The sequence below is a fragment of the Oryctolagus cuniculus genome, chromosome 5, assembly GCF_964237555.1.
Source record: "Oryctolagus cuniculus chromosome 5, mOryCun1.1, whole genome shotgun sequence".
In the NCBI taxonomy this organism is placed as follows: domain Eukaryota; kingdom Metazoa; phylum Chordata; class Mammalia; order Lagomorpha; family Leporidae; genus Oryctolagus; species Oryctolagus cuniculus.
The window spans coordinates 65,077,014-65,094,781 of NC_091436.1; the positions used below are offsets into that span (position 1 = coordinate 65,077,014).

The 17,768-nt window shown below is 50.1% G+C and overlaps 1 protein-coding gene across 4 annotated transcripts in view; it reads left to right on the plus strand.

The window, feature by feature from the left end:
* ATG5 (autophagy related 5) overlaps nt 1-16,227 on the plus strand; it is a 191,533-nt gene extending 175,306 nt beyond the window's left edge. For 2 of the 4 annotated variants that reach the window (XM_070073740.1, XM_070073743.1), the window contains one exon: nt 15,679-15,926. In XM_070073740.1, the coding sequence (XP_069929841.1) occupies nt 15,679-15,911 (233 nt within the window). In that variant the 3' untranslated portion in view covers nt 15,912-15,926. Of the gene's footprint in view, nt 1-15,678 lie in introns of all 4 variants that reach the window. The other 2 variants (XM_070073739.1, XM_070073746.1) reach the window with 2 other exon arrangements.
* Nucleotides 16,228-17,768: the final 1,541 nt, after the last annotated feature.

The following is a 17,768-nucleotide window of genomic DNA, read 5'->3' on the forward strand; positions in this document are numbered from 1 at the left end:
GAATCTCAAAAGCCAGTTCTCCTCCCAGATTGTCAAAGACGTATGACTTCACATGGATCTTTGAGGGCCAATCTCTGACCCTCTGTGAGGGTCTGCCACCAGCAAAGGGAGAGCCTCGGAATGATCCCCAAACTCCCTGGGGGTCAGCAGTCTGACAGGGAGCGGTGGGGTCATTGTGTACGAGGTTGTGTTCAGAGAACCTTCTTCTGCCACATTTTACATTGCATTCGAATGTAAAGTGGCAAAGTCCTTTCCTGACACTATTTTTCTTGGCCTGAATGATGTCTATGTCCTGCAGCTGGCTGCCCACTACTTTGCTGGTTCCCTCAGCAAAATGCACCCATCCCCTTGTCACTAGGGGAACAGCCTAGACCGAGCCAGGATGGAGCAAGAAACTAAAGAGGCCAAAGCTCAGGGGCAGAAAACTTGAGTTCTCTCTCCATAGTCAGGCACCAGGCAGGGGTGTGCCCCAGAAATGCTGATGCATTTTAAAGGATTGGTCATTTTGATCAAGTCTGTTTTGTGCTATTGATTGAGAAGCCCAAGCAAGCCAACTATAATGTTACTGGAAGTGGCATCAGCAGTGTCTGCACTGGTTAAGAATTTCAGTATGTTGGAAAAGCAAATGCAGAGTGGCTTAAGCACATCCATGGATCACATTGGCTCATGGCCTGAAAGCTCTGGGAGCTTTGGGCCCGTGTTGTGGCACAGCAGGTTAAGCTGCCACCTGCCACACCAGCATCCCATATCAGAGAACCCATTAGAGTTGCAGCTGATCCATTTCTTTTTTTTTTTTTTAAGAGTTTTATTTATTTATTTGAAAGGCAGAGTTAGAGAGAGAGAGAGAGAGAGAGAGTCTTTCATCCATTGGTTCACTTCCCAAATGCTCACAATGGCTGGAGCTGGGCCAGGCCAAAGCCAGGAGCCAGGAGCCAGGAGCTTCTTCTGGGTCTCCCCACACAGGTGCAGGGTCCCAAATACTAGGATCATCTTCTGCTGCTTGCTGAGGTACATTCGCAGGGAGCTGGGTTGGAAGTGGAATAGCCAGGACTTGAACCACTGTCATATGGGATGTCCGCCTCGCAGACAGTGGCGGCTTAACCTGCTGCTCCACAAGACCGGCCCCAGCAGCTGCTCCACTTCTCATCCAGCTTTCTGCTAATGTGCCTGGGAAGGCAGTGGGTGATGGCCTCCTGTACTTGAGTCCTGGATGGATTTTCTCGCTCCTGGCTCCAACCTGGCCCAGCCCCAGGCATTTGAGGAATAAACCAGTGGATGGAAGATCTCTGTCTCTGTCTCTCCCTCTCTCTTTGTTACTGTGCCCTTTCAAAAAAAAAAAATAATAACAATAATAGAATAAAATGAAACAAATCCAAAAAAAAGAGCTCTGGAGTGTGCTTCAGACTTTACACCTGCATCGAGGTACCAGTGCCAGGTTTGTTTTATGCATAAGCACCGCCTCTTCTGTGCTGGCTCTGGCTGCGGCCTGATTTTTCTCCTGGTGGTGCAAAGGGCTGGGGGGAATGTTGGACTTCGTATCTCCCAACAAACCCTCTAGGGAAAGAGGCGCATTCCCCTCTGGTGCGATGGCGAACTGAGAAAACTCGTTGCTGGAAGGCCTGGCAACGCTTCCTCAGACCTCGTTGCGGGGGATCAGGCCACATGTGCACCCCTGAGCCACTCACCTGGCCAGGTAAAGGGTTCTCTGAATAACCAAAGCACAGCAGGGCCCACCGTGGGAGCCGGGTCCCTCGGCCTGCTCGGGAAAGGCGAGGAAGCAGGAAGGACATGGGGGGAAAGTGCTGGCGAGGAAACCTACAAAGGCTAAACTGGAGGCCAAGCCAGTGGGGCTGAGAAAACTTGAGCTCAGAACCTCGGCTCTGCCTGCTCCAGGTTCCAGTCTCTTTATCTGAAAATCTATGGGTGGTAAGACCTCAGGGAAGCTCAAGTTCCTTGATTACAGTGATGTCAAAGTATAGAAGATCATAGATTCGAAAAAACTCTAAATGAAACGTGAGGTGCTGTTTGTTGCGTTTGCTGAAAGTACCCAGTACAGTCAGTGGTGCCAAAGCCAAGACCGAGCCCAGGTTTCCAGCCAAGGGCAGCACGAGGAAGGCCGGCTCCCTGGCCACCGCGGCTGCTGGGCAAGTCAGGGCCCAGCCCAGGCCCGCACTGCCAGAAAGAAGTTTCACTGGTTCAGAGTCAACACTGAGGAGCAGGTGTTCAGAGCTGGGGTGTCGAAGTTTCAGCTTTGATTTTTTTTTCTATGAAATTGTTCAGTTATTAAAATGTCGACCCTCTTCTCTTGTTTAAGAACTGGTTTCATTTCTAATGACACAGCACCATCATGCCATTCCTTGATTTAGTCACAAGAACCAAAACCAATGTGTGGCTAGTTTCATGTCGTTTTTATAGCAGTTAGTACAGAGAACAACAAGCTCCTGTGAAAACAGATGTAGTCGCTATCTAGTTCTCTATCTGTCGCCTCCCAGGGCCAAAACCCTGTTTCGGAGACGCCTGGGTCCTCTGGTTTTGTCCTTGTGGGAGAGGCTCCTGGGAGGCCAAGAACCTGGCTTTTCTCCCCAGTGGGGGACAGCGCTGTAAAAAATGAGACCTTGCACAAGTCACAAGGCGGTATCAGAAGGAGACCTTTCTTCTCTCGACAGAGGACTGCCTGGGCGTCACTGTCAGTTATGAACACCTGGAGGGGTCTTTGGTGGGTGAGTCTGCACACACTTCTTCAAGTACTGCCTGGGGTACTGCCTGAGAAGGTGAGCCTGCACTTAGTCTTTCTGGAAAAAGCATTTCCTTAATCATAAGGCTAGTATTCCCATCACGACAACACAGTCTCTTCACAAAGGCATCATTATCTGCAGCATTTCTCCGAGCAGGTTAGATAGCAAACTGCAGGTCAAGAGAGACTGGTCCAGCACCAGTGTCACTGGCATGCCATGTCAGAACAGCGGTGTAAGCCCCAGCTGCTCCACTTCCCATCCAGCTCCCTGCTAACATGCCTGGGAAAGCAGCAGAAGGTGGCTCAAGTACTTGGGCCCCTGCCACTTAGAATAGAGACCTAGATAGAGATCTGGGCTCCTGGCTTCGGCCATTTGAGGAGCCTGACTGTTGAGGCCATTTGAGGAAAGAACCAGCAGATGAAAGATCTCTCTCTGTCTCTCTCTCTCCCTCTCCCTCTCTCTCACTCTGCCTTTCAAAATATATAAATAAGTCTTTAAAAAGAAAAAGAAACAGACCTCACATTTTCCATGTCTTCAGAGAAGAGAGTATTGTGGAATTTACAGTCCTGGGCTGACGTTTATGTAATTGCTTCATCTCTCTGTGTCCAGGTTTCCTTGAGTATAAAATGCAAATAACCATAAGAAATACTTCATGAGGTGGTAGTGAGGATCATATAAACTCACGTTGGTAAAGTGCTTACAACTACGTTTGATGCACAGTTTGTACTTAGTGATGTTAGTCATAATTACCATCAGCCTCACTGTCCACTCTTTCTCCACTGCAAGGTGAATGCCCTTGCCTTTTGGACACACACACACACGCAACCAGTCTCCTCCCCCACCTGACCTCCCTCCAAACCACAGTTACTCATCTGATCTTTGATCTCAAGCTGTCTTCCAACGTCTGTCTCTGTCCAAACCAACAGACTAAGACCAGCCTTGCTTCCACACCAGCAAGCTGGCCTCTTCTACAGCCATCTAACCAGTCTTGCCTAGTGGCCTTTTAATGCTGTGGCTGCTAGAGGTACCAATTAAAAAAAAAAAAAAAAAGTGTTGACTGTCCTATCTGGGTAGGTCCAGCTCCCCTGGAAGACTGGACTTGGCGGCCTGTCCTGTATTCTGGGACTCCTGCTCTTTGCTTTTATTAAAAAACAAACAAACAAAGAAACAAACAAAAACCTTAGGCTATGCTGAGATCGAGCCCAGGCACTGAACCCCATGGGTCCAGTTTTAAGTTTTTATCCAATTTGACCAACATCCCGGAACTTAATTCCTGCCATCTGATTCCCCCGAGTGCCGGTGTCAGGAAAACCTTCCTGCATTTCACTTCTGTTCTTCGTCCATGCTTTTTCTCAACCAGTGTTCTTTTACTGTGTTCACTTGCACAGCCGGGATAAAACTGCAGCTACTTCCTGCAGGACAGCTTATCCCCTCCCCTAGGTTGTGAATTTCTTGAGATCAAAACCCCTCCTGCCCATGGAGGGAGCCTGCTTGGCCATCAGCTCATGAAAAGGTCTCTCTGCTTCTGCCCCTTGCTCTTCTCCTCCAAGAGTCTCAGGAGCCCTTTCAGCCTGAGCCTAGTTAGGAAGTAGAGGCAGGGATCTGCCGGTCAGGGGCCTGCTGTGTGGCACCCATGGGCGCTCATGGACCCAGCCTCCAGCATTCTCTGTAGGTGCTCGCGTTGGCAGGATTGATGGCCTGCCATTTCCTCCAACCAATGCCTAAGTCTTCACATCTCCTTCTGTGTGCTGCCTCTCATCTCGTCCCTCCCACCGGGGTCTTGGTGGTCTGCCTTCTCCCGGGCGCCTTTCCCGGTGCTACCCCAGCCAGCCTCTACTCCCGCCCCGGCCCCCACTCTTGCTCGATCCCTCTTCCGGTCTCACTTTGGTTTCTGTTCCCCCTTCTTTTTGTTTCACTTTCCCCCCGCCCACCAGGCGCTGTTCACAGTGTCATCATGACTTACAGTGTGGGAACATGGGACTCGCCGTCTCCCACAGGACACGGCCGCCCCTGGAGTTCATGCAACCCGCATTCCTACCCCGAGCCACGGGTGCGGGATGGAGGCTCCCGCACCCGCAGATGCCCGAGCGCAGCGCTGCCAGTGCCCCCTGCTTCCTGACCGCCGCAGGCAGCAAGGGTAGGGCAGAAGATGGAGGCCGCAGCCCGGGGGCTCTCGTCGGATTCTGTGGGGCCAGGGAGGGGCTGGGTGTGACCGGGGCACCACTCAAAACAGCTTCTCTTTGCGAAAGCGTGAACCGGGGAGGGTCTTCGGGGTGGAGGGGGGCTGGCGTGAGGGACAGTGCCCCGAGGGGGTTTCTAGTGCTGACATCACTCGGCCTCCTCATCCACAAAACAGCCACACCGCCCGAGCCCCGTGAATAACGGGGTCCCAGTCATAAGCAGAAAACGCCCCTTCCCTCCTCTCCCCCAGCCGCACACGCACAGGCTCGGACAGTCTGTTCTTGGGTGCAGGTTTGCAAGGTTGCACGCAGAGGGGGCAGGGCAGGGGTCCGCCAGGCCGCGGGGAGCCAGGCCTTTGGGCAGGCAGTGTCAGAGAGCATTGTGTTCTCATTGCAAGCACTGGCGCCATGCGTGAGGCAGCTGCCGTGTGCGGAGCAGGGTCTGAGAGAGGCGAGCTTGCGTTCGGTCTGACTGCTAGCAGCCGCTGCATTTCCTGCCGGCTGCTGCTCTGCCCCTTAGGCCGGTGCTGCGGCGGTGGGGCAGAAAAAAAGCCAAGCCGTGCAGCCCAGGCTCCAGGATGCGACTGGGCTCCAGGCTCCACTGCCTGCTGTAGCCAAGGACTCAAGTCCAAGAAAGGAAGTGAAGACCTAAGCCTAGTGCCCTCTGCCTTTCTCTTCGGGGGCAAGTGGTTAAACCCAGCTGCTATGGTGTGAATGTGTTCTCCAAACAGCTTGTGCTGGGAGCCGCATCCCCAGTGCAGCCCTACTGATGAGAGGGCGTGGAAGTTGTAGTGAGTTAGTGGTTGGTTAGAACAGGAAAGGTTTTGTCGCCTTTCGCTCTCTGTCTCCTGCCCTCTCTTTGTCCTGTCACCATGGGAATGGTGCAGGAAGAAGGCCCTCACCAGTCGCCAACCCGCCAAGCTTCCAGAACTGGGAGACATAAATTTCTGCTCATTGGAAATGCTCCCTCAGTCTGTGGGAGTTCCCTCACAGCGGCCCCAAGTGCACGGAGACACCACCGGTGGGGGCATCCACTCATGACCCAGCTGGGAGAAAAGCAAACGCAGCTAAGTCAAGACGGGCGTTTGTGTTCAGAGGTCTCTTGCATGTCCGCATGTTGTCTCGTGTATAGAGCTGAGGATGTGTTTAATATGTATGGAGTGTTTGACACTTAAAGAAGACTTGACCAAGGTAAGGTACATTTTTTATAAAACCTTAGCTTGGTTGATGTCAGCTGAAGTGTGCTGATTTCTTTTTAAAAAAATCTTTTATTTTTAAGATTTATTTATTTATTTATTTGGAAGGCAAATTTACAGAGAGAGAGAGAGAGAGAGAGAGATCAATCCTCCGTCCACTAGTTCACTCCCCAAATGGGCACAATGTCCGGGGCTGGGCCAGACCAAAGCCAGAATCTAGGAATACCATCTGGGTCCCTCACATGGGTGGCAGGGGCCGAAGCACTTGGGCCATCCTCTGCTGCTTTCCCAGGTGCGTTAGCAGGCAGCTATGTTGAAGTGGAGCAGCCAGAACAGGAACTGGTGCTCAACAGGATGCTGGCATCATGGGCAGTGGCTTAACCCACTGTGTCACAGTGCTGGACCCTGTCTTATTATTTTTGCCTTAAGATTTATTTATCTATTTGAATGACAGAGTGACAGAGAGACAGGGAGACAGAGACCTTCCATCCCCTGGTTCACTCCCCACATGGCTGGGCCAGGCAGAAATCAGACGTCTAGAACTTTATCTGGGTCTTCCCCATGGGTGGCAGGGACCCAAGTACATGGACCATCCCCTGCTGCTTCCCCAAGCGCACTAGCAGGGAGCTGGATGGGAAGCAGAGCTCTGACGTGGGATGCCAGCAGCACAGTCAGGGACTGACCCCGCTGCACAGTGGTGGTCCCTGACAGCCTCATTTTAGAACTACATGCACACTCCACCCAGACCAAGTGTCTTGGGTACCTTTTGCAACCAATTTTGGAAGTTCATGGAACTGGACTCCCTGAGTCTTTTGACATTGAACTTGTGAATATGTAGATGATCTACTGGAATGCAAGAAACATACATTAATCTCTATTCATATCTACATTGTAATTTTAAAAATCAAGAAAGAAATTAAGTTTTACTGTTTTGCTAATAGGAGTAGTAATGAATATGACTAATATTCATTGCACATATTCGGAAGTATCCATGTGTATAGTTTATAAACAAATATGCGGATGCAGGCTCAATTATTTTATACTGGACTGTATGATTGCAAACGTTTGGTGGGAGCTGGGCATTTGACCTAGCAGTTGAGATTCCTGTGTCCTCCTGGAGCACCTGGGCTCAATGTCCACTGGCTCCTGACACCAGTTTCCTGCTAAAGCAGCCCCTAGGAGACAGCAATGCCTTTAAGTGCTGGGGTCCCCAGCATCCACATGGGAGACATGGAAAGAGCCCCAGGCTCCTGGCTTCAGCCCGGCCCAGTGCCAGCTCCTGCAGGCATTCGGGGAGTAAGGCAGCAGGTCGGGAGCTTTCTCTCTATCTCTCTGTGTCAAATAAACACATTTTTAAAAACTTTTTTTTTTTTTTTTTTTTTTTTTTTTTTTAGTATTCAAGGAGACTTCTGCTTCTGGCCAATGTGGAATAAGAGTTATCAAATTTATTTTCCCAGGTGAAATAACTCCCACAAAATAAAAACCCATACAATATATATGAAAGAACCATTTTCTAGACACTGGACATCAGGCAATGAAGAGAAGTGACCCTTGAGAGTCAGGACGAGGTGACCTTAAAATTGTCCCAGCCTACTCCACTGAGTTCACCTTTAATTAATGAACAGTTCCTTTCTTTTAACTTGGTGACTCTTTTTTTTTTTTTAACTGAACTATAAATGCCTTGAGAACGATGGCCACATCCCAATCACAGGCTACCCCCTGGACCCGGACCCGGCACAGAGGTCGGCCCGTGGTAGCTGCTGAGTTAACAGTCGTTGGATGAATGACTGATGCACTCCAGGGAAGCCCCAGAATGGCGGTGTCATAGAGGACGAGATGTGGGAGCACAAATGCATCTTAGATGAGCTAAGGGGAAGAAACTGAGGGCCAAAGCACTGCCGTGATCGGTGCCAAAACACACAACCCCTTAGTGGTGCGGTGAGTAGCAATGTTCTTCCCTGCACACCAAGACTGAGGAAAACAAGTCGGTAAACAAGAGCCTCCGGGGCTCATGGCCAACAACTGCCACTCGCGGAGCAGGAGCCAGTGGATTCTAGAAGCTAAAGGTAGAACATTGAGGAATAAAAACTGATGCTGGCCGGCGCCGCAGCTCACTAGGCTAATCCTCCGCCTTGTGGCACCAGCACACCGGATTCTAGTCCCGGTCGGGGCACCGGATTCTGTCCCTGTTGCCCCTCTTCCAGGCCAGCTCTCTGCTGTGGCCAGGGAGTGCAGTGGAGGATGGCCCAAGTGCTTGGGCCCTGCACCCCGTGGGAGACCAGGAGAAGCACCTGGCTCCTGCCATCGGATCAGCGTGGTGCGCTGGCCACAGCACGCCGGCCGCGGCAACCATTGGAGGGTGAACCAACGGCAAAGGAAGACCTTTCTCTCTGTCTCTCTCTCTCACTGTCCACTCTGCCTGTAAAAAAAAAAAAAAAAAAAAAAAAAAAAAACTGATGCTAAGAACTACTATGGGCAAGGCCACACAGAATTGAAGATTATGGCCAGACACTACTCAGCTAGAGAGATGCTGAGAGAACCTTCCGGAGAGGTCAAAGGGGGCTAACATGAGCTCAGTCTGTCCAAGGCTTCCTGGAGACTGCAGGAGAACCTGTGTTCTGGATCGGACTGAGCCCGTCCACGTGGAGCCTCCAGGAGAGCCAGACACTCAGCCAGTGATGAGAAGCTGGGCGCCTTCCCCAGCCAATCCCCACTAAACAGGACAACCCTGCGGGCCCTGTGCACTGGCCTGGGTGGAGCCACCAAGACCAGGCCAATGTATGGGCCCAATTGGTGGGCTCCACTGTGTGCTGGGACACCATGTAGTAGAGACCCTGTCCCTAGGGAATGCTTGTCAGTCAGTAGAACACCTTCAGGCCACAGGTGTGTCTTAAAAAGAACCCTCCTGGAGCTGGTGTTGTGGCACAGTGGGTTAAGCCACTGCTTGCAACACCAGCATCCCACATCGGAGCACTGGTTCAAGTCCTGGCTGCTCCACTTCCAATCCAGCCTCCTGGGAAAGTGGAAGATAATGGCTCAAGCACTTGGGTCCCTGCCACCCATGTGGGAGACCTGGATGAAGTGTCTGCCTCCTGACCTTGGCCTGGCCCAGCCATGGCTGTTGCAGTCACTTGGGGAGTTGAACCAGCGAATGGAAAAATTCTGCCTGCCTCTGTCTCTCCCTCTTGCTGTCGATCTACCTTTCAAATAAATAAATACATAAATCTTAAATATAAAACAACAAACAAGAAAGACCCTCCTGCTCAGGATTGAAGGAGCCCCTGACACCGGTCCCCACAGGTGGGAAAAAATCCTGCAGGTTGGTTGGACTGCTCTCTGAGGCTGGGTGCATCGTACGGCAGTCCTGGCTCTGGCCTTTGCTAGCAAGGGGAAGCTCCCATCAGACCCCTCCCCTTTGGGTTTCTCCTCAGTTCAAAACACTGCCCACTCTATAAAGTCATTGAAAAAGCAGCCTAACTCTTTCTAAGCACCTTGTTTGGGGACCGGAAAATTCAAGGACACATCGGCGACTGCTTGATGCTGTCTGGAGAGTTTTAATTAAGACTTGATCCAGGCCCAGCGTAGGGAACAGACTTCTGCCTGCCCACAGATCCTTTGACTACCCCCCCCGCCGCCGCCGCCGCCGCCCCGCCGCCGCCAAAGTGCATCCGTGGGCTCTACAGGAACGAAGCCAATTTTTGGCTCTTGTTTCAAAGACTATACAAGAACAGTGTCTGTCCTTTTGTGTCTCGCGCATTGCACCAAGCATAATGGTTCCAAGGTATGTCCCATGTTGTAGCTCGTATCCGAACTGGTGGGAGTATCATCCTCCACTATATGGAAATACCACACTTTATTAATCCATTCATCTGTTGGTGCTCACTTGGATTGCTTCTGCCTTTTAACTATTGTGCATAGTGCTGCTATGAATAGTGGTGCCCAGATCCAGTGTGTTCCAGTCTCTGCTTTCAATATTTTGGCTGTACACCTGGGAGTAGAATTGCCAGGTCAGATGGTAGCTCTATGGCTAGTCTTAAGACACTGCCCAACGGTTTGTATTTGTTCTGGGGTGGAAATCCTGAGTGCAGATGGTGGGAATGTCTGTGCCGGGAACAGAGATGCGCACTTGCTGCAGCTCGCTATCAGGCCCAAAGACCCAAGAAAAGCACGGCTACACCTCACGCACGCTTCTGCCCACAGGGCTGACAGGCCACCCACACACTTTCCTGGCCAGAAACCAGAAAATCATTTCCCAAGCACAATTACTCACTGTGGCCCCCAACCAAGTGAGCACAACTCAGGTGGCAGTCCCAGGCCACAGAGCTGGTTTCATTGAATGGAACTCTGGCTTACTGGCATTTATTAAGTTTGTAGAAGATTATAAAATATATAACCAAAAAGAGCACACCAGTACGGATTAAATACAATAAAATTAATGCCACCAGAGGCACCCTCAGCTTAATACACAGAACCTTCCCAAAATGTTTGAAAACTCTCTTCATTTTTTCCTGGTTGTGTTTTCCTTTCCCACTTGTCACATGACCCTGTCCTGAATTTAGTCTATTGTTCTCTTGTTTTTCTGTATAGTTGGATTGTAGCCACAAATATGTGTCCTATGTGACTTCCTTTTTTTTTTTTTTTAAGATTTATTTATTTGAGGGGCTGGCGCTGTGGCATGCTAGGTTAAGTCTCAGCCTGCGGCATTGGCATCCCATTTGGGCGCTGGTTTGAATCCCAGCTGCCCCACTTCTGATCCAGCTCCTTGCTAATGTCCTGGAAAAACAATGGAAGATGGCCCAAGTCCTTGGGTCCCTGCACCCACTTGGGAGACCCAGAAGAAGCTCCTGGCTCCCAGCTTTGGATCAGCCCAGCTCCACCTGTTGCAGCGCTTTGGGGAGTGAGCTAGCAGGAATGGAAGACCTCTTTCTCTCTCTCTCTTCTCTCTGTCTGTAACTCTACCTCTCAAATAAATAAGTAAATCTTAAAAAAAAAAAAAAAAGAAAAGGAAATGTTCAGACTTAAAACAAAAGATTTATTTATTTGAAAGGCAGAGTTACCAAGAAAAAGGGGGAGATGGAGAGATAGAGAGAGATCTTCAATTTACTAGTTCACTCCCCAGATGGCCGCAGTGACTGAGGCTGGGCCAGCTGAAGCCAGGAGCCTGGAACTCTCTCTGGGTCTCCCACATGGGTGGCAAGTGCTTGGGCCATCTTCCTCTGCCTTCCTAGCCTTGTTAGCAGACAGACGGATGAGGAGTGGAGCAGCCAGGACTCCAACTAGCGCTCGTAATGGAATGCCGGCGTTGGCATCATACTGCTTTGACTTGCATTCTTCACATGGCATTATACTTTTGAGATGCATTGATATTGGAATGTGTAGCTGTATTTCATTTTTTTCCCATTGCTGTGTTAGGGGTTCCATTTTATGCACATCCTAAATGTATTTACTTCTACAGAAGGTGGGCCATTTTGGTTAATTCCTTTGCATTCATTCTAATCAGATTTTTGCCTTCATAGTCACTGTCACTAAATGATTTTACTTTTCTTTCTCTGTGTGAGCCAGTCTCTTTTCTTTGTTGGATTAATAATTGTCCATGTGGTCCTGCCACAGCCCCCACACTCTTTCTGAGCACTCCTTCTAGCACCCAGCAGCCAGATCCAGACTCATTCATAATCCCACCCTCTAGAATTGGAGCTGATTGGGCCACAGGCAGATACTTGAGCCAATCAAACACTCAAGAATTTTAATCTCTGAACCTGTGGTTGACCTTGCAAAAGTGAAGGTTTAGGGGCCAGCACCACCGGCATCCATGTGGGTGCCAGTTCCTGATCCAGCTCCCTGCTAATGTGCTTGGGAAAGCAGTGGAAGATGGTTCAAGTCCTTGGGCCCCTGCCAGCCACATGGGAGACCTGGAAGAAGCTCCTGGTTCCTGGGTTCGGCCTGGCCCAATCCTGGTCATTGCGGCCATTTGGAGAGTGAACCAGAGGATGGAATCAATCTCTCTCTCTCTCTCTCTCTCCTCTTCTCTTCTCTCTGTAACTCTGCCTTTCAAATAAATTTTTCAAAATCTTAAAAAAAAAAAGTGAAAGTTTAGGATCCTAGGTCGGCTGTGTCTCCTGCCCCATGTATGGGGAGGAAAAGCAGTGACAAGTGACAGGGATGAATCTAAGGAGGAGGACGAAGAGACGGATGGATTAGAAAAACAAAGGGCAGGGAGGGAAGCGAAAGTCCTGAAAGCCACCCAGGTCTTTGCCCCACCCTTGGGTCCTGTGCGATTCACCTGTTGGGACTGTAGTAAGTTAGTCTTCGGAGCTTAAATTCCTTTCAGTTATTCTGTATTACTGGTAATGAAAGATCCTGAGTTATCCATTCAGTTTGCTTCTTCCCACCAGCTCAGAAGAACTTGTAAGTTGTCCCAGAACACTTATTAACCCAAGAATGAATTCTTTTTTTTTTTTTTACAGTTTTATTATATTTATGTGAAAGACAGAGAGAGAGAGAGAAGAGAGAGAGAGAAATCTTCCTTCTGCTAGTTGACTGCAAATGGCCGCAATGGCCAGGGCTGGGCCAGGCTGAAGCCAGGAGCCAGGAGCTTTATCTGGATTTCCCATGTGGGTGCAGGAGCCAAAGGAATTAGGCCGTCTTCCTCTGCCTTCCCAGGTGCATCAGTAGGGAGCTGGGTCGGAAGTGGAGCAGCCAGGACTTGAACTGGCATCCATATGGGATGTTGGCATTACAGGTGGTGGCTTAACCTGTTACACCACAACACTGCCCCCCTCCCTCCTGATTGAATTACATTTTAACCCTAAATAACTTGAGATAAGAAAATTGTCAATTTCCAGAAGGAGTTGGCTTCTGAGTGTCAAACAGTGGAGTGAATTTTCTGCTGTTGGTATCTGCTAGATCAGTTTTATGTCACCAAAGTATAAATGGCTAAGTAGTTTTAGCTTGTTATTTTGACCAGCTCTTAGAAATGACTGAAGAATTTTACTCTTAACTTGATGAAAACATATATGATAAAGATAACCTCCCATTATCCTTAGCTGATTGGGAAGGTAACCATGAATAAATGAATTTTGTCGCTAGCCCACATACCTTATCTAAACTTATCTTGGCCATTAGCTTCCTCTTCTGTCTGTTGACAAGAAGTAAATAGACTGTCACAACAGGAGCTTGTAATCTCCTTTTATTTCCTCTACACATCTCCTCTGGAGATGCTAATGACCGGTGCCAAGGGGAAAAAGACAGGTGTCAGGAAGGCTTGGAAAAGAAACAAAAGCCTGGATGGTTTGATCACTAGCTAAAGAGCTGTAGGAGTTGGTGTACAGAAGATGGGGCGCTGGCCGGCGCTGTGGTTCACTAGGCTAATCCTCCGCCTTGCAGTGCCGGCACACTGGGTTCTAGTCCCAGTTGGGGCGCCAGATTCTGTCCCAGTTGCCCCTCTTCCAGGCCAGCTCTCTGCTGTGGCCAGGGAGTGCAGTGGAGGATGACCCAAGTGCTTGGGCCCTGCACCCCATGGGAGACCAGGATAAGTACCTGGCCCCTGCCATTGGATCAGCGCGGTGCGCCGGCAGCAGCGCGCTGGATTCGGCGGCCATTGGAGGGTGAACCAACGGCAAAAAGGAAGACCTTTCTCTCTGTCTCTCTCTCTCACTGTCCACTCTGCCCGTCAAAAAAAAAAAAAAAAAAAAAAGATGGGGCGCATCTGGAACATAGATTACTGAAAGACGGGCCTTGGGGTCTTGTTGCGCTCCCTTTTCCAAGTGTAGGTTGCTGTATCCACCAGAGGACATGTGAGTTACTGGTGATATGGCCCTCCTGAAACGGAAGTGAAGCCTTCCTCCTACATTGGTTTAGCTTAAAATCTTTTATCAAAGTGTATGCACCCACAAAGGCATCACACATTTATCGTATCCCCTGGCAGGTGCTGAAGCCAGAGCGGGCTTCGTCTTACTCTAGAGAGCAGCTATTGAGTTTTGAAGTCTAATTGGAGGCAAGCACTCCGCTGCCTCTGCTTTCTTTTCATGCTAAGAACCACTGTGTGGCCACGAAGGTCAAGTTCAGAAGGGACCAGCACCAGCTTCTAAGGAGGGGAGAAAGGATTCAGTGGCTAAAACCTCCGCGAACTAAACGGGATCATCCTTTGTTGTGTGGATCCCTCGAATGCAACATTGCAAGCTAGCTCTCAGAAACTGTTAGGTAGGCATCGTTAAGACCTTGAGTCTGGAGGGTGACCCCAGAACAGAACCCTGCAAACAGAGTAAGGCGATGGGGCTTCGTTGTTCCTGGAAGCATACTGCTGGTGAGCTTTTGATGAACAGAAAACGCGCTCTGAACTGATTTTCCTTTCTGTGAAATCCTGACGTAGCGTTTCTGGTTTCAAAGGGAGCTATACACAAAGACCAACAGCAGTCCCACAAAATGAGACCACCTTAAAATCAAGTTTACTGGCTATGTGGGATTTTAGCTAGTGCTGCATTTTAAGAAGAATAAACCGGGAGAAAAAAAAATAAAACAAGTTCTTTGCTGCATGGTGCCCACTTCTATCTAAACAGCTCTGAAGTCCAGATGCAAGCTGTCACTGCAGCATCTCTAGGGAGAGCGTGGGAAGTTAAAAGTCAGTGGTTTTGATTAATTAATAATCATCCTCAGCTGTGTTGGCAAATGATAAAAACAAATTGTCTGCCTTTAAAGTGGGGGTGGAAGATGTGTGCTTACCCGGACCCAAGGGGGAAGGAGGGACAGCCCGCTGGCCCACTCTGCCCTTCCCTCGTCTGCTAGTAGCTGAACAAAGACAACGCTGTATACCTCTCACCCTGTACGATGGCCAGGTGGGCAGGCAGGAGGGAGGCAGAGGAAGCCAGTGTCCAAGGAGGAGCCCGGAGGACTCGCGTGTGGCTACTGAGTAGCCATCAAGGACAGGCCAACTGAGCATTCACAGGAATAACTGTTTCTCTGTGTCTGCCATTGTAAAAGTCATGAGGGTGTGTGTGTGTGTGTGTGTGTGTGCAGGTGCCAGGGTGGGGTGCAGTTTTACTGGTATCTTAGAGGAAACATTTGGGGGTGGTGCTGTGGCATAAATGTCTAAACCACCACCTGCCATGTCAGCATCCCATATGGGCACGGGTTTGTGTCCTGGCTGCTCCACTTCTGATCCAGTTCCCTGCTAGTGCATCTGGGAAGACAGCAGAAGATGGTTCAAGTGCTTCGCCCCTGCACCTGCATGGGAGACCTGGAAGAAGCTCTTGGTTCCTGGCTTCAGAGTGGCTCAGCTCCGGCCATTGGGGCCATTTGGGGAGTGAACCAGTGGATGGAAGATTCGATTCTCTCTCTCTCCCTCTCCCTCTCCCTCTCCCTTTCTCTCTGTAATTCTACCTTTCAAATAAATAAAATAAATCTTATACCAAGAAAAAAGGAGAAATTCAAGGACTCCTCTCCGTTTTTAAAATTCACTACTGATAAGCAAAATGAGGACTCCACGTCGCCCTTTCCCAGAGTCTATGGCAGCAGCTGGTGCATTCTTCTCCCTCTCAGGCCTGTGGTCCTTAAGCTGTGCTTCTCTTCTAGGTCTTCGCATTGACAGCCCAGCATTGCAGCCATCCTTGTCTCCTCCACCACGGTGGCCTGGGCCCTTCTGGCAGTTCTTGGTACAGTTGGCTGGACAGAGCAGACAGGAGACACCATCGCCTACTGGGATGAATGGAGGAAAGCTGGGTCAAGGGCTGGCTCTGTGTCAGATGTTAGGTTCATTGTGTTGTTTATTCAAAGCCTGGTGTTCCAGGGCCAGCACTGTGGTGTAGTGGGTAAAGCTGCCTCCTGTAGTGCTGGCATCCCATGTAGATGCTGGTTCAAGTCTCAACAGCTCCTCTTCCGATCCAGCTCTCTGCTATGGCCTGGAAAAGCAGTAGAAGATGGCCCAAGCCCTTGGGTCCCTTCATCCACATGGGAGACCTGGAAGAAGCTCCTGGATCCTGGCTTCAGATCAGCCCAGATCCTGCTATTGCAGCCATTTGGGGAGTGAACCAGCAGATGGAAGATCTCTCTCTCTCTCTCTATAACTCTACCTTCCAAATAAATAAATACATTAAAAAAAAAAAGTCTAATGTTCCCCAGTGACTGTGAATGTCGTCTCCCTTGTTTTTTGTCCCCACAATGCAAACTTTGATTAAACGTTTGCCAATCCTACTCTCATGGCCTGCAAATAGCACCATATACTAGCTGCCTTTACTATAACCCACCCTCCACAAACTTCACCTTTCTCCTGCCCTGTTCTGTCCTGGCCACCAAACTTCCGATGGCTCCTCATTCCATGCCGAATCACGAAACACATCACTGCCTGCATTCAGGAGGCTTCACACTGTGTACCGAGAATATGTTTCTGTCCTAACTCATTCTACCTCCCTGATGAGTTATTCAAATCTCCTTTGTCCTGTGCTATTGAGCAACACACTGCTTCTCTAACTTGTTCTTAATCCCCTCCCTTCATCCCTGAAATAAAACCCTACTTAGCCTTCAAGGCTCCTGTCACATGCCACCTCCTCCATGAAGTTCTTTTTTTTTTTTTTTTTTTAAGATTTATTTATTTACTTGAGAGGCGGAGTTACAGACAAAGGGAGGGAGAGACAGAGAGAGAGAGATCTTCCATCCACTGGTTCACTCCCCAAGTGGCTGAAATGACCAGAGCTAGGCTGATCCAAAGCCAGGAGCCAGGAGATTCTTCTGGGTCTCCCATGTAGGTGCAGGGGCCTAGCGACTTGGGCCATCTTCTGTTGATCTCCCAGGGCATCAGCAGAGAGCTGCATTGGAAGTGGAGCAGTCGGGACTTGAACCTGTGCCCGTATGGGATGCTGGAGCTGTAGGCAGACGCTTACGCTGTTAAGCCACAGCGCTGGCCCCTCCAATGAGGTTTTCATTTCATTGGTTGGATTGGACTCCTCTTCTCTTGATCTTTACTCAGCATTCTGTTTCTTCCACTGCTCTGCATCAGGCTCCTTCCGTGCTGGTCTGAGCACCTGATTAGAAGCCCCTGAAGGCAGGGAGGCCAAATTCCTCTTCGCCTCAGAGGTATTATATTAGAGTGAGCCCCTGGCCAGCTCTCCTTCTGCTGGGAGTGTGCAGTCTGACAGTCCTCGTGTGTAGAAGATCAGCGTTGGCGCAGTCTCAGCCACTGGGGGTTTTGGGAGCCAGCAGACCAGCGCTCTCTGTGTCTCCCAAGGTTTCCACTGCTGCCAGACAAATGACCTCCAAGTTAGTGGCTTACTGCAACACCCGCTCACTAGTGCCCAGTGTCGCTCCCCCTCTTCGTGGAGGAACGACACAGGACCCTGCGCTGTTCTTTCGTCTGCTCGGCCCTCCCTGGGTTTGCTGCTGGTTCTTCCCGGGTTGGCTACTATCCCTTCCACCTCCGTGGAAGGGCAGTTCCCCCTGGCCGCATTCCCCACTTCCGCAGGGGAGCGGCACACCGCCGGCCGGCTCTCTGGGGGCTGCACGGGTTCCCTTAGATGTTCCCCATAGATGTTCCTGGTGCATGCCGTCTCTCTCCTCCTTTATAGTCCTCCTCCGCCAATCCCAACTCGGCTGAGTACGCTGCTCTCCAATCAGGAGCAAGTCCTACAGTTAATTGGTTGAACTGGAGGCAGCTGTGCGGAAGCTGTTTA